We start from the raw sequence: 14,352 nt of genomic DNA on the forward strand, positions 1-14,352 counted from the left end.
GATAAAGAATAATATTCTACCATATATCCATTATATATATGTATATATAAAATGATGGAATATTACTCAGCCATGATAAAGAAGGAAATCCTGCCATTTGCAACAGTATGGTTGGAACTTGAGGGCATTTATACCAAGTAATATAAGCCAGACAGAGAAAGACAATACTGTATGGTATCACTTACATGTAGACTCTTTAAAAAAAAAAAAAAAGTTGCATTCACAGATAGAAAGTAGAAGGGTAGTTGCCAAGGGCCGGGAGTTGGGGGGAACAGGAAAGGGTTGGTAAAAGGGTAGAAACTTTCAGCTATAAGATGAATAAGTTCTGAGAACCTAATGTAAAACACGGTGACCATGTGACCAACAAGGGATTAATTTCTGAAATTTACAAACAGCTCATGCAGGTCAATATCAAAAAAACAAACAACCCAATCAAAAAAATGGGCAGAAGACCTAAACAGACATTTCTCTAAAGAAGACATACAGATGGCCAAGAGGCACATGAAAAGATATTCAATATCACTAATAATTAGAGAAATGCAAATCAAAACTACAGTGAAATACCACCTCACACCAGTCAGAATGGCCATCATCAGAAAGTCTATAAACAATTAGTGCTGGAGAGGGTGTGGAGAAAAGGGAACCCTCCTACACTGTTGGTGGGAATGTAAATTGGTACAGCCACTATGGAGAACAGTATGGAGGTTCCTTAAAAAACTAAAAATAGGGAATTCCCTGGTGGTCCAGTGGTTAGGACTCCACACTGTCACTGCCAAGGGCCCAGGTTCAATCCCTGGTCGGGGAACTAAGATCCCACAAGCTGCGTGGCACGGCAAAAAAAAAAGAGAGAGAGAAAGAAACTAAAAATAGAGCTACGATAAGGTCCAGCAATCCCACACCTGGGCATATATCTGGAGAAGAACATTGTTCAAAAGGATACATGCACCCCAATATTCATTGCAGCGCTGTTTACAATAGCCAAGACATGGAAGCAACCTAAATGTCCATCGACAGATGAATGGATAAAGAAGAAGTAGTACATATATACAATGGGTATTACTTAGCCATTAAAAAGAATGAAATAATGACATTCACAGCAATATGGATGGGTCTAGAGATTATCATACTAAGTGAAGTAAGTCAGACGAAGACAAATATCATATGATATTGCTTACGTACAGAATCTTTAAAAAATGATAGAAATGAACTTATTTACAAAACAGAAACAGACTCACAAACTTAGAGAACGAACTTATGGTACCAGGAGGGAAGGGTTGGGGGGAGGGATAGATTGGGAGTTTGGGATTGACGTGTACACACTACTGTATTTAAAATAGATTAATAATAAAATAAAATAAATAACCAACAAGGACCTACTGTATAGCACAGGGAACTCTGCTCAATACTCTGTAATAACTTAAATGGGAAAAGAATTTGAAAAAGAATAGATACCTGTATATGTATAATTGAATTGCTTTGCTGTACACCTGAAACCAACACATTGTTAATCAACTATACTCCAATATAAAATTTTTTTAAATAAAATAATTATAAAAACCACAGTGGCCATAGTTGATAACACTGTATTGTATAATTGAAATTTGCTAAGAGAGTAGAACTTAAGTGTTCTCACCTAAAAAAATAGATAAATATCTGAGGTCATGGATATGTTCATTAACTAGATGGGGGAATCCTTTCACAACACATACCTGTATCAAATCACGATGTACACTTTAAATATCTTACAATTTTTGTACCTAAGTTATACCTCAATAAAGCAGAACTTTTTAAAAAAATACCTTAGGAACTCTAGATAATCTTTTAAAAGTTAAGGGGGAAAAAAAAAACCAACTCCAAACAATGGCAGTGCTCCAATCTCCCAGGGCTTATTCCTCTCCCACAGGAGAAGGTCCCCCTCCCCCAGCCCCGCCATTTCCTTGGCCAGGTGGTCCGCTCCCCTAGCTGCCCTTGCTCAGCCCAGCCTCGCAGATCCAGTGGTAGGGTCTCTGGCACGCGTCGTCATTCCACTTGCCATCGGGGTGGAAGTGGGCACAGTCCTCGCCCCCACCCAGCCCGTGCCCTTGCCAGTCGTCCGGCTGGCCTGGCTTCCAGTTCCTGAGGGGAGAGGACAACAGGCAGCTAGGGAGGCACAGAATCCAGGTCAGGGAGAAGGGGCTGAGGGTCAGACCCTGGAGGAACCGAGCTGAACGAGGAAGAAGGGCACAGAAACCCGGGGCACTCACTTGAAGTTGGTCTCATAGTCCGTCCCATCCGCCCATTTCCAGACTCCATCCAGATCACTGAGGCCCATCCAGGTGTAGGAGGAGCCTATATGGGCCTGGACAAAATCCTGGGACAACAGAAGGGCAGTGGTGACTTCTCCCCACCCTGCCAACTCCTTGGACTAGCAGTTCTGAACTTAACGTGTTCATTAAACCCGTCAAGGAGATTCGGGGTGTTAATCCCAACGCCCGGGGCCAATTAAACCTCTGAGGGTCTGGGTCAGATGGCAGTCGTTGTTAAAAGCTCCCCAGGTCGGGCTTCCCTGGTGGCGCACTGGTTGAGAGTCCGCCTTCCGATGCAGGAGACACGGGTTCGTGCCCTGGTCCGGGAAGATCACACATGCCGCGGAGCGGCTGGGCCCGCGAGCCATGGCCGCTGCGCCTGCGCGTCCGGAGCCTGTGCTCCGCAACGGGAGAGGCCACAGCAGTGAGGCCCGCGTATCACACACAAAAAAAAAAAGCTCCCCAGGTGATGCCAATATGCAGCCAAGGCGGAGAACCATTCTCTTCAATGGGACGTGTCTCGGATCTGCGCTCTAGGGGCCTCACCTGTTCCTCTCTGGAGTTGATGACCACCAGGTAGGCATCCTCCAGCTGGCAGTACTTCTCAGCCTCGGGCCAGGGCTTCCCCGAGGAAGAGAACCAGTAGCAGCTGCCTTCATGCTCCAGCCAACTGGTAGGACAGCAGTTGTTTTGCGAGCCTAAGGGGCCGGGGCAGGGGAGGGTCTGAGATGCTGTCTGGGGGATGTGGGCAGACGCTGGGGCCGGCCCACCCCATGCAGCCCTCACCATTGCTCTTGAGAGCAGCCATCTTGCAGGTCAGGGAGTTCAGGTTCTTGACCAGCTGTTGGACTCGCAACAGCGTTTCGGAATAACCTGGGACGCACACGGATGGGCAGTGGGGACAGTGCCCTGGGTGTGGCTTCTGCTCCTTGAGTCCCTGGAGACCAGAGGTCCACGCCCGGGGCCCCAGCCTAGGAACCCCCTTGCCCTCCCACACGCCTCATGCCCAGGTGGAGGGGAGCAGGGGCCTGACCTGCTTTGAGTTCCTGCAGCTGGTTCTCCAGGCTGCTCTCCAGAGAAAGCACCTTGTCATTCAAGCTACGGGCTGGAAGGGAAGGCACTCAGCACCACGTGACTGCTCCCTTTTCTCCCCCCGCCCTGAGTGCCTGGCACTCACCCCTCCACACACTCTCCCGAAGGGTCTCTCACCTGCTTGCAGTTCCTGCTTGTGACTTTCCACCTCAGCTTTCAGAGATGTTATCATTTCTTGCAAACTTCCACCTGGAGAACACAGGGACTCAGGGCTCAGGAGTCAGTTCCTCCCCCTCTCCCACCGCACCCCACCCCAGTCCAGAGCCCCTTCCATACCAGGCTCACCCTGGGATTTCAGTGCCTGGACCTCAGCCGTAGTGTTTGAAGTGAAGTTGCTGAAAGTTGTTCTCAGGGTTGCCAGGTCCCTCTGAAACTTGGAATCTGATCAGGCGGATAAGACAATCAGTGCTAAGGGTTATCAGGTCCTCTGTGCCAGCACTGGGCAGGGCACTTGACATGCATTGTGTCATTGGGTCCCTACAGCGTGACCCCACCCAAAGGGATGGGTACTATTGTTATACAGTATTGCAGGTGAGGAAACTAAGGCTTCGAGAGGGGACGTAATTTGACCTCATTCCCCAACTGATAAGTGACAGGGCCAGCAGTCATCCTCATTTATCACTCTCGCCACCAGTGCCCCCACCACTGCACCCCATTATTTCTCTCTTCCCTGCCCACCCGGTGCCCCTCACTTTGGGATCCGATCACACAGATGCCGACCAGCAGAAGGAGGCTGAGGCCCAGGGAGAGCAGGAAGGAGCGGGTGCTGGAGAGGAGCCGCTGCAGGAAGGTCTCGAGGGCAGGCAGCCCTGCAAGAGGAGAGGGTGTCAGGACAAGGAGGGTCCAGGACGTGAGAGACGGGGAGGAGGATAGGGCCACGGGGACCTGCAGGGAGGAGGCTGCTGCAGCTGATGCTGGGGGGAGGCTGGACAAGGAGAGTTGTGGGCGGGGGGACGTCCAGGCCACTGACCCCTCATGGACCAGCACAAGTGCTCAGTCACACGGGCCCCTCACACCCCTGGGGACACATGTACACAAAGACACACAGACAGGGGATGATGGCGATGTATAAGGTCCTATCATCAGAGCTGGGGCACCAGGCAGGAGGACCCAGGGAGAGAGACGGCGACTACCTTAGCAGGCTCACACTCATCAGTGAAAACAAGTTAGAAAATGGGTTTACTAATAAGGGGCACATTGCACTTGCCCATAAGGAACACACACTGCTGACCTCTGGATTAATAAGCAGAAGTACAAGTAGGGCACATCTATAGGAGAGAAGAGATTTACTGTTGGCCATTAAGGTAAAGGCTCTACGAAGAAGTTATTCCTCAAGACTTTGGAAATAAGGGCTTCCCTGGTGGCGCAGTGGTTAAGTAATCCGGCTGCCAATGCATGGGACACGGGTTCGAGCCCTGCTCCGGGAAGATCCCACATGCCGGAGAGCAACTAAGCCTGTGAGCCACAACTACTGTGCCCACATGCCACAACTACTGAAGCCCACGTGCCTAGAGCCCGTGTTCTGCAACAAGAGAAGCCACCGCAATGAGAAGCCTGCGCACCACAACGAAGAGTAGCCCGTGCGCAGCAACGAAGACCCAATGCAGCCAAAAATAAATTAATTGATTAATTAAAAAAAAGGCTTTGGAAATAAAAGAAGGAAAAATAAAATTCTGGAAAATGTACACTAGGTGCTTTTAACATGCCCAGGCTGGGAGGCAACAATCATTATGGCTGCAATGGTTTTAAAAGACAATATTAGCAATTTCCTTCAGTGTAATTAATCTGGGTCTATGTTTTGTTATTCCTGGATGTGTCCATAATAATAATAGCTACAATAAATAGCCAGTAAATCTTTTAAGTGGCAAAATTAAAAAAAAAAAAAGAGAGAGAAAGAAAATGGGTTTACTCTCATGCCCTTCCCCAGAGCACAGGAAGCCAGGACTGCTGTGGACCTTGAATCGTGTTTTTATTGGGGTCCCCAGAGGCTGGGGCCTCCCCTTCAGAGTGAGAGACCCCACCAGTACATATGGTAGAGGTGCAGACATGACACGACAGCAGAAATCCTTCTAAACATATTCAGAGGAGATTTTAGGAAAGACCGTTTCCTCATTCATCTTACCATCTGTAAACCCCTGGCTTTTCTTCTCACTCTCCAAGTACTGGAGGTCTTCATACTTCACTGACATGTTTGGACCAACACGGCCTCTGAGGCTGTCAGAGCTGAAGTAGAGGCAGGGCCAGCGGCCAGGCTGGGGAAGGAGCTGGGATAAAGATGGAGGCTGGGACCAGGTAAGACCCGCGTGCAGGGCTGGAGATAAGGGAAGAGATGAGGGTTGAGAAGAAGCCCAGGGTCAAGGCTAGCAACGGGGGATGGGCTTGGCTTTGCAGCTGAGGTCAGAAGTGGGGTCAGGATTGGGCTTTGAGCTAGGGTCAGGTTGAGTTTGGGGTTGACAGTGCAGGTAAAGTTGGAGCTAAATGTATTGCTAGGACTGGGTCTAACACTGGGAGCTGGAATCGAGGTTGCGTCTCCTGCTAGGATTGGGGTCAGTACTCATGTTGAAGCCATGGATGGAGCTGGACCTAAGCTTGGTGCTGAAGTTGGAAATAGGAGAGAGTTGAGGTTCAAGCTTGGGTGGGGGCTGGTGTTAAGATTCAAGCTGACTTGGGACTACCCTGGCGGTCCAGTTGTTGGGACTCCCCGCTTCCACTGCAGGGGGCAGAGGTTCAATTCCTAGTTGGGGAACTAGGATCCCGTGTGCCACACTGCACGGCCAAAAAACCCACAAAGGTTCAAGCTGACTCTGGGGGTGAAAATGCCATTGGGGTTAAAGGAGGAACTGGGGTTGGTACGGGGTTCGGCTGGAGTGGGGGCTGAAGACAGGGCTGGAACTGGGCTAGAGAAGGGGTTGAGTGTGAGTCTCAGTTTGTGACTGAGGTTGTGGCTGCCACAATTCAATCTGCATCCAGTGAAGGGAAGAGAGTCTAAAATCTCTGCTCGGTCATTAAATCCCCAAGCTGCCCCCTGATATATCTTCCCATTCAGTCTCACCTAAGACCCACAGTCCCCTCTCCCTGCTTTCTCTGACATCCTCCCTGCCCCCTTAGTCTCACCTGCATCCCCAACCTGGTTACCTGTGAAAAGTCCAGAGGCTATGATTCTTGAGTTCTTTGTGCAGCAGTGACCAGAGCTGGAAAAAACTAAATCCTGCAGAGTTGGGATGGAGGTGACTGAAGGAGGAGCCACCTAAGTGACTGGAGACCTGCTGGTCTTTGTGTCTGAAAGACCAGGAGTCTATAATCTGGGAATCTCCCGTTTCCCTGATTGGGGCAGTAAATAACAGGATGGAATTGAAATCAAAACGCAGGCAGACGTGGTGTGCACAGGGCAGCTGGATACGGGGCCAGCTCTGCTTTCCTCTTGCAGGGAGTGTCTACTCCCTTTCCGCTTCTTTTGAGTTCCCATGACTTCCTCAATTTTATCATTTGGGAGAGAAGCACTGGACCAGAAGGAAACAGAGGTGCAGTCTGCCCCACACCTCCTTTCACTTCCTGCATCTGAAGACCTCAGAATCCTTGGTGTCTCCATCACTGCAAACCCGGGTCCAGAGGAGCCCATTGCTCTGCTCTCGCTCAATCCTGACCCGGGGTCCCTGGCATCTGAGCTTCCTCTGGGGCCTCAGCCATCATGCTCCCCTAGCTCTGGCCAGCTCTCTTCACTCCGCTCGGAAGGAGGGAAGCGGGTGGTGGAGAGTAGGATTTCCTGGCCGGAATGGGAGGGGAGAAGCCAGGGGAAAGAACAGAATTTATTGAGCACGCAAATCTGATGAGGATTGTGCCAGACACTTGCATTAACCATTCAATTTCCACAAGAACCTTGGGAGGAATTTTGGATTATAGACTTAGGGTCAGAGCCATTGTGTGACTTGCCCAAGGTCTCACCCCTGGTAAGCAAAAGAGCCAGATTTCCAGCCCAGTGCTGCCGGACACACTAGCCTGGGCTCTCTCCACATACACTGTCCTCACGAAAGGGATTCAATTTAATCCTGTCAACTCTGTAAATCCCTCTAAGGGGGCTGCTCTGAATTCACACACACAATCTTTTCACAGTTAAGAAAGATTCTTAGTGTCTTAAAAGGGGAGGAAGGAAAGCAAATACATTTCAGTTTCTATTTTCTAATTAAATGGGATTGTGTTCTGCTATTTGCTTTTTAAAATTCATTTAACAATGTATCAGGAACATTTTACCATATCAGTTCATAAAATGTCCTTTATTCATTTTTCATCTTCATCTCATTTCATAATCTGTGCCATAATTTATTGACTAAGCTTTTCCCTATTGATAAACATTTAGGTTGTTTCCAGTTTCGTTTTGTTTTCTTGCTTTGCTTGTATTTATTTGGTATTTGAATCAGTACTTGTTACAGGTTGGGTTATTGGAAGCCAATTTGGGGTGCAGTCTATTTATTAGGGATCCACATCTGTGAAAGGATGGGGAAAGAAGAGGAGGAGGCAGAGGAAGAAGTTAAACAGATGCAAAGACCCCACAAAGCTTTAGCCAACCCAACTGCACCGCCTGTCAGAGCTGCCCATCACTGGGCTGAACCAGGGCCTTTATTACCTGACGTTGCTCAGTCACCAGATGCTGCCACCGCAGCAGGGGTGAGACCTCAGGGGAGGTGGCTGTGTGCACAGGTTACACTCCCCACAACTGGGCAGCAAGTCCTTCCTGGGAGCGGGGTCTGGGTCTCTCATCTCTGTGTCGACCCCAGTACTGTATTAGTTTCACACCTTAATTGGGGATAATCAACATTTTTGCTTATTATTGAATTATTGATTATTATTGAATTAAAGATTATTGAATCTTTCTCACAAAGAACATGGTATGTTTCTCCATTCACTCATCCAAGCATTTACCCATCCATTCAACAAGTATTTACTGGGTGTTGATAAAAGAAATTTTCACATATTGAGGTATGGGGAAGTCATTCTGGCTTTTTCATGAGCTAACTTGAATTTTATGCTAACTAAAACAGCCTGTTTGTGGCCTATCAAATATACATTGTGGGCTTCCCTGGTGGCACAGTGGTTAAGAATCTGCCTGCCAATGCAGGGAACACGGGTTCAAGCCCTGGTCCGGGAAGATCCCACATGCTGCGGAGCAACTAAGCCTGTGCACCACAACTACTGAGCCTGCGCTGTAGAGCCCAAGAGCCACAACTACTGAAGCCCGTGTGCCTAGAGCCTGTGCTCCACAACAAGAGAAGCCCCCGCTCGCCACAACTAGAGAAAGCCTGCATACAGCAACGAAGACCCAATGCAGCCAAAATTAAAGTAAAAATAAATGGCCCTTAAACACACACACACACACTGTACATCTGCTTTAATTAGTAAAGGAAAGCGTACACTGACCAGAAGTAAAGAATGTCCATGTTAAAATAAAGATTAAATGCCCCTCTTCTTGGGATGCCAATGCTGGTCCTCCTTTGATGATAAGACTCCCTTCCCAGGTGCCAAGGCCATACTGACTTGCTGTGTACCTTTTGGTCTGGCTTTTTTGAAACCTTGAAGAAACATATCCTTCAGAAGTAAACAAACAGGTAAAAAAGGCCCTGGTCACAGAGCTTATATTCTAGTGGGTGACAGATAAACAGAATAAATGAGCAAAATATAGGGACATCCCTGGTGGCACAGTGGTTAAGAATCCCGCCTGTCAGTGCAGGGGACATGGGTTCGATCCCAGGTCTGGGAAGATCCCACATGCCACAGAGCAACTAAGCCCGTGCACCACAACTACTGAGCCTGTGCTCTAGAGCCCGTGAGCCATGACTACTGAGCCTGCGTGCCACAACTACTGAGCCTGCATGCCACAACTACTGAACCCACAAGCCTAGAGCCCGCACTCCGCAACAAGAGAAGCCACCACAATGAGAAGCCCTCACACTGCAATGAAGGGTAGCCCCCGCTTACTGCAACTAGAGAAAGCCTGCACACAGCAATGAAGACCCAAAGCAGCCAAAAATAAATAAATAAAAATTAATAATAATAAAAATATATTGAGTAAAATATATATAATGTCACACGGTGATAAGTGCTGTGGAAGAAAATATAGCAAGGAAGTGGGTAAAATAAGGTCAATTTTTAACAGGCTGTCAAGACTAGGATGTCAAGAACAGCCTAGACTGGGAAGATGATTATCTGAGCAAAAGTCTGAAAGAGGTGAGGGAGAAGTAGATGAATCATAGCGGGAAAACCTGGAGCTCCAATTCTTCAGGGCCTGTAGGCTATTGTCACGGATTTGTTTTTACCCTTAAGAGGGGCAGGCTTTGGAGGAGGGGTCAGAGCAGAGGACTGAGTGAACTGATTTACATTTAAACTGTAACAATGTGACTACTGTGTTGTGAATTTCATGAACCGGGACCAGAGTGGCAACCCAGAGTCGGGGAGAGGGACAAATTCGGAGGTTGGGATGAACAAACACACACTACTATATATAAAATGGATAACCAACAAGGACCTGCTGTATGGCACAGGGAACTCTACTCAACATTCTGTAATAACCCATATGGGTAAAGAATCTGAAAGAGAACGAATATATATATACGTATAACTGAATCACTTTGCTGTACACCTGAAACTAACACAACATTGTAAATCAACTATACTCCAAGAAAATTTTTTTAAATAATAATAAGAGCCATTGTAATAGCTGGGTGAGAGATGATGGTGGTTTGTGCTTGGTGGTGGTGAGAAATGTTTTGATTCTGAAATACTGTGAAGGTAGAATTGACAGGATTTTTGCTGATAAATTGCACGTGGATTTTACATACACACACAAAACAGTTCTCCTTCTAGTCCCAAAAATAAATGAAACTTTGAGCATTTCCCATAAATTGCTGACTCTCTAGGAAAAACAACTTTCTCCCTGCCTTTGTAATGCTGATGCCTTAAGATCTCTCATGACCTTTTGTGCACAGGCTAATCATGTGAGAGAAGTTCTGTTTTGCCATCAGGAGCAGACTGATGAAAACTTGTTAAAACTGGTTATTGTGCAGTATTTTCCTTTGAATACCTGGTGTGGTTTTCTTTGGTAAGCCTGTCCTCCCAAAGTCTGATTCCCTTACAACTTTTTTTTTTAGTTTCAGCTAAGCAGTTTAATTTATATCCCTGGTACTCATTCCTTGTGAATATATTTATTATCCATATTGTTATTCAATCTTAAAAATTGTGACACACAGGCTCATACTGTTTACATGATCAATCATGATATGTACATGTTAAACAGGTCTGAAACAGACATTTGTCTTTATCTTCCTAGGAACCCATGCACAAAAGAGCACAACAAATGAGAATTTAAATATACATTCAGCGATGATTCCAGAGAAAGTTCTTTCTTTGATCTGAAGTGGGATTTAAATTTTTATAGTAAGAAAAGATTAAATATAAAAATTAATGATTAGTCATGCCCTTACAACTTCCTTGCAAGTAACCTTTTTTTTTTCCCTTTTGTCTCTGAGACTTCTTTCATGGTTGACAATCATAGCTTCCTTCTTCCACTACCTTTTCCATGATCCCTTACCCTCTCCCAGCACCTCAGCTGGTCAGGATTCTTTTACCGAGTGGGGTGACCCCAAACTTCATTTCTGCAGCATCCAAGTCCTTATGGTCCTGTCTATCTTGGGTCACCACAATGCACCACTGACCATTATATTATTGGACATGTGAGTGCTATCTAGCACCCCAGAGTCTCATGAATTCCAGGCTCTGTCTTCTTTTTCCCCATCGTGAAGCAACATACCTATTTCCCTTCTTAATAAGAATCAGTCACCCCCAAAAGTACAATTTCCCATATCCCCTACCTAGTGGTATAATGAGGAGCCCAAATCAGCCAGGATTCAATCTCATCTTCAAACTGAAACAGAACCAAAGGTGTGTTCCCTGGTGGGTGGGTTCTTTCCTTGGGCACTAGAACTTCCAAAATCCAATGATCCCAGATTGTGCAGATGAAAAGGAAAAAGTCCTTACGTGGGTTATTAGGTGCCAGGTAAGAGACACTACCCTTCTCTGTCTCTTAGTCGTGTACATGGCTGTGGGGGAGAGGGCACCATATTGGTCACTGATTTAAGGTGTATCCTCACCTGTAGCTCAGGCATGATAGGTCAGGGAAAGATAGTAAAATAAGAAATTTATCCAATTTCCAGCCCCCGAGCCCAGAAATAGAAATTTGATGTGTCTTTTCAGATATATTTATATACCTATAAGAATACACGCACATAAGTAGAGAATTTTTTTTTTTAAACACAGAATTTTCTCTGTAACATGCTTCTGCCGAAAAATGGGTCTTGAGGATTTTCTCATGTGGCTGCCCACCTCCAGTTTAACGGCTGCATGGTGTTCCAGAGTACAGATTTCCAGACTTCATTTAATGATTCCCTTGGTGATGCATTTTGAGATGCTTGTATCTTTGGCTTTTATAAATAATGTTGACGTGAATAGGCTTATATATACTTGTTTGTGCTAAGAAGCAGATATTTCTCTTGGTTAAATATCTAGAAGTAGAATTGCTGAGTAGACACAACTATCTTAAATTTTTTAATTGTACAGATACTGTCAAACTGCTCTGAAAAGACATTACCAATGTATTTTCTCCCCGACCATGTATAAGATACTGTCAAACTGCTCTGAAAAGACATCACCAATTTATTTTCTCCCCGACCATGTGTAAGGATTTTCATTTATTCCCACCTTCACCAATAAACCTTTAAATGGTGGCAGGCTGTCTTAGGGGAATCCGCTCCTCCTGGGGAACCTTCCCTCCACTCCTCTGGACCTCAACCTGAAGCCAAAGGCAGGGGCAATCCTAGGGCCTTTTGGATTTATTCCTACCATATAATCTCAGGTTTTCAATCTACCATACTATGTTGTCTTTTTTCTTTCCTGACTTTGACAGATTTGTTATTTCTTCTTGCATTTTCTTTCTTCTAATGGTTTAGAAATTATGCACCTTGTTTCTATTCTTTCAGTGATTACCTTCAAAAGTTCTTATCTGGAAAGCTTTTATTATCTTATTGTTCTACATGATACTCTGAAATTCATAGTAATGGGACTAGGTATGGGCCTTTTTTGACCCATTGTGCAGAGAATTTGAGATCCATTTCCATTTGAGATCTATGTCATTCAGCTCTGGGGGAGGTTCTGGTATTTCTTTTTTAATTGTTTTATATTATCAAAGTATATACACATAAGTACACTAGGGGAAAGTAAAAAATATTATAATCTAATTGAATGACTTAGTAGAAGACCTGGAAGAAAAAAGTTGAGGAAATTTCCCAGAAGTAGAGCAAAAAGAAGCATTTCTTTAGAGCTAGATAAAGGATGTTCACTCTCCCCAGTTCTTTGTGAGATTGTCCCAGTGAAGAAAGACAAGACAAATCAAACACATGAGGACTGAAAGAAAGCTGTCATAACTGGTAAATGATATGATTATCTACTTTTAAAATCCCAGAGAATCAGCACACAAATGATTAAATCTTAAAGATGCTAAATGTATATCTTTTGTTTTGAGATCTCCAGTTTGCAAAGTTGATGTCAGATGTTTGAAAACTTCTCACGTTTGGATATTGCTGGAGTAACTTTGGTTGTTTGTAAAGGTGGTAAATGGTGGTAACTTTGCTCATTTTGTCAAATATTAGAAAAGATAGATTGCGGAATTGTGCCTCATTTCACCTTATTGTCCAGGACGTCTCAGTGGGATATTAGAAGCATAATGCCTTTTGGCATGCTGTTTTCCCCCCTGATTCTTACGTAATCAAAAAGGATTGCCATTTCTTTTATGGCTTCTGGATTTCTAGCCTTGTTTAGAAAGAGCTCCCTATCCCAATTTTATACATTTTCCAAATTTTCTTTCTAATATTTGTAATGATTAATGTTTGCATTTAAATAATTGATCCATCTAAGGTTTATTATTCCTGTATAGGGCTTGAGACAACAGTCTGGCTTTGTTTTATTCCAAATGAATAACTGATTTATAAACTATATTATATTTTATCTTTTCCTCCAATGAATTAAAATGAGACTTTTGTCACATGTTAAATTCCTAACTATATTTGTATATATTTCTGGACTTGTAGTATGTTCCACTGATTTAATTTCTTTTCTTGTGCTAATATCATACTGATTTGATTTTAGCAGATTAAAGTGACCTCTCACAATTTCTTAACCATAAATCTTATATATACTTAGACTTTGGTTCTTCTACATGAACATTAAAGTTATTTTGTCCTGTTCCAAAAAAAGTTTACTGGCATTCAGATCAAAATTGCATTATGGGGGCTTCCCTGGTGGCGCAGTGGTTGAGAGTCCGCCTGCCGATGCAGGGGACACGGGTTCATACCCCGGTCCGGGAAGATCCCACATGCCGTGGAACGGTTGGGCCCGTGAGCCATGGCCGCTGAGCCTGCGCATCTGGAGCCTGTGCTCCGCAACGGGAGAGGCCACAACAGTGAGAGGCCCGCGTACCGCAAAAAAAAAAAATTGCATTATGTTTACATATAATTTCTGGAAGGACTATTTGTAGTATTATACCTTGCTATCCAGAAACACAACACAGCTTATCATGTTATCAGGTCTAGCTGGTGTTTCCAAATGTCTGACGGATATTAATCTTTAGGATTCAGGAGCAAGAAATCAGAATTCTAGGAAATTCTCAGGAATTACTGAAATCACGTTATTCCAAAAATTTAACAATGCTATATTTACATTATTGAAGTGATAATGAGTTACTCTGCTAATACTTGGAGAATCTTCTTTATCAATAGGGCAATACTAAACATTTCAGAAATTTAATAAAACAAAACATACATAATAACAGATGCATGGTTTGTTATTATTACGAGCCAATATATTGCAACAGGATTATATATTTCAAAAACATGTAAATATGCCCTCCAAACACCACTGTTGAAAATAAAAGACA

At 44.7% G+C, this 14,352-nt stretch overlaps 1 protein-coding gene and 1 non-coding gene across 3 annotated transcripts; one reads left to right on the forward strand and one right to left on the reverse strand.

Moving 5' to 3' along the window:
* Window positions 1-7,101, reverse strand: CLEC10A (C-type lectin domain containing 10A). Of its 2 annotated transcripts, none has more exons than XM_033423057.2 (10): window positions 6,513-7,101; window positions 5,500-5,688; window positions 4,070-4,186; window positions 3,663-3,758; window positions 3,495-3,566; window positions 3,319-3,390; window positions 3,072-3,158; window positions 2,832-2,983; window positions 2,244-2,350; window positions 1-2,115 (listed from the first exon to the last, which is right to left on the reverse strand). In XM_033423057.2, the coding sequence occupies exons 2-10, from the start codon at window positions 5,564-5,566 to the stop codon at window positions 1,959-1,961; spliced, it is 927 nt and encodes a 308-aa protein (XP_033278948.1). In that variant the 5' UTR covers window positions 5,567-5,688; window positions 6,513-7,101; the 3' UTR covers window positions 1-1,958. The 2 variants fall into 2 exon arrangements, with proteins under 2 accessions (XP_033278948.1, XP_033278947.1); XM_033423056.2 differs by having other exon boundaries at window positions 3,654-3,758.
* TRNAD-GUC (transfer RNA aspartic acid (anticodon GUC)) lies at window positions 733-805 on the forward strand. The gene has a single exon. It is a non-coding gene; the product is annotated as a tRNA-Asp (tRNA).
* Window positions 7,102-14,352: the final 7,251 nt, after the last annotated feature.

This window comes from Orcinus orca, chromosome 19, assembly GCF_937001465.1.
Source record: "Orcinus orca chromosome 19, mOrcOrc1.1, whole genome shotgun sequence".
NCBI classification, from domain to species: Eukaryota; Metazoa; Chordata; class Mammalia; order Artiodactyla; family Delphinidae; genus Orcinus; species Orcinus orca.

Coding starts and splice junctions, on each gene's coding strand:
- CLEC10A (XM_033423056.2), bottom strand. CDS start 5,566: ATGTCAGTGAAGTATGAAGACCTCCAGTACTTGGAGAGTGAGAAGAAA. Junction 3,391..3,494: donor CAAGCAGGAACTGCAAGCAG/GTGAGAGACCCT, acceptor CTTCCCTTCCAG/CCCGTAGCTTGAATGACAAG. Junction 2,116..2,243: donor GACTATGAGACCAACTTCAA/GTGAGTGCCCCG, acceptor CTCTCCCCTCAG/GAACTGGAAGCCAGGCCAGC.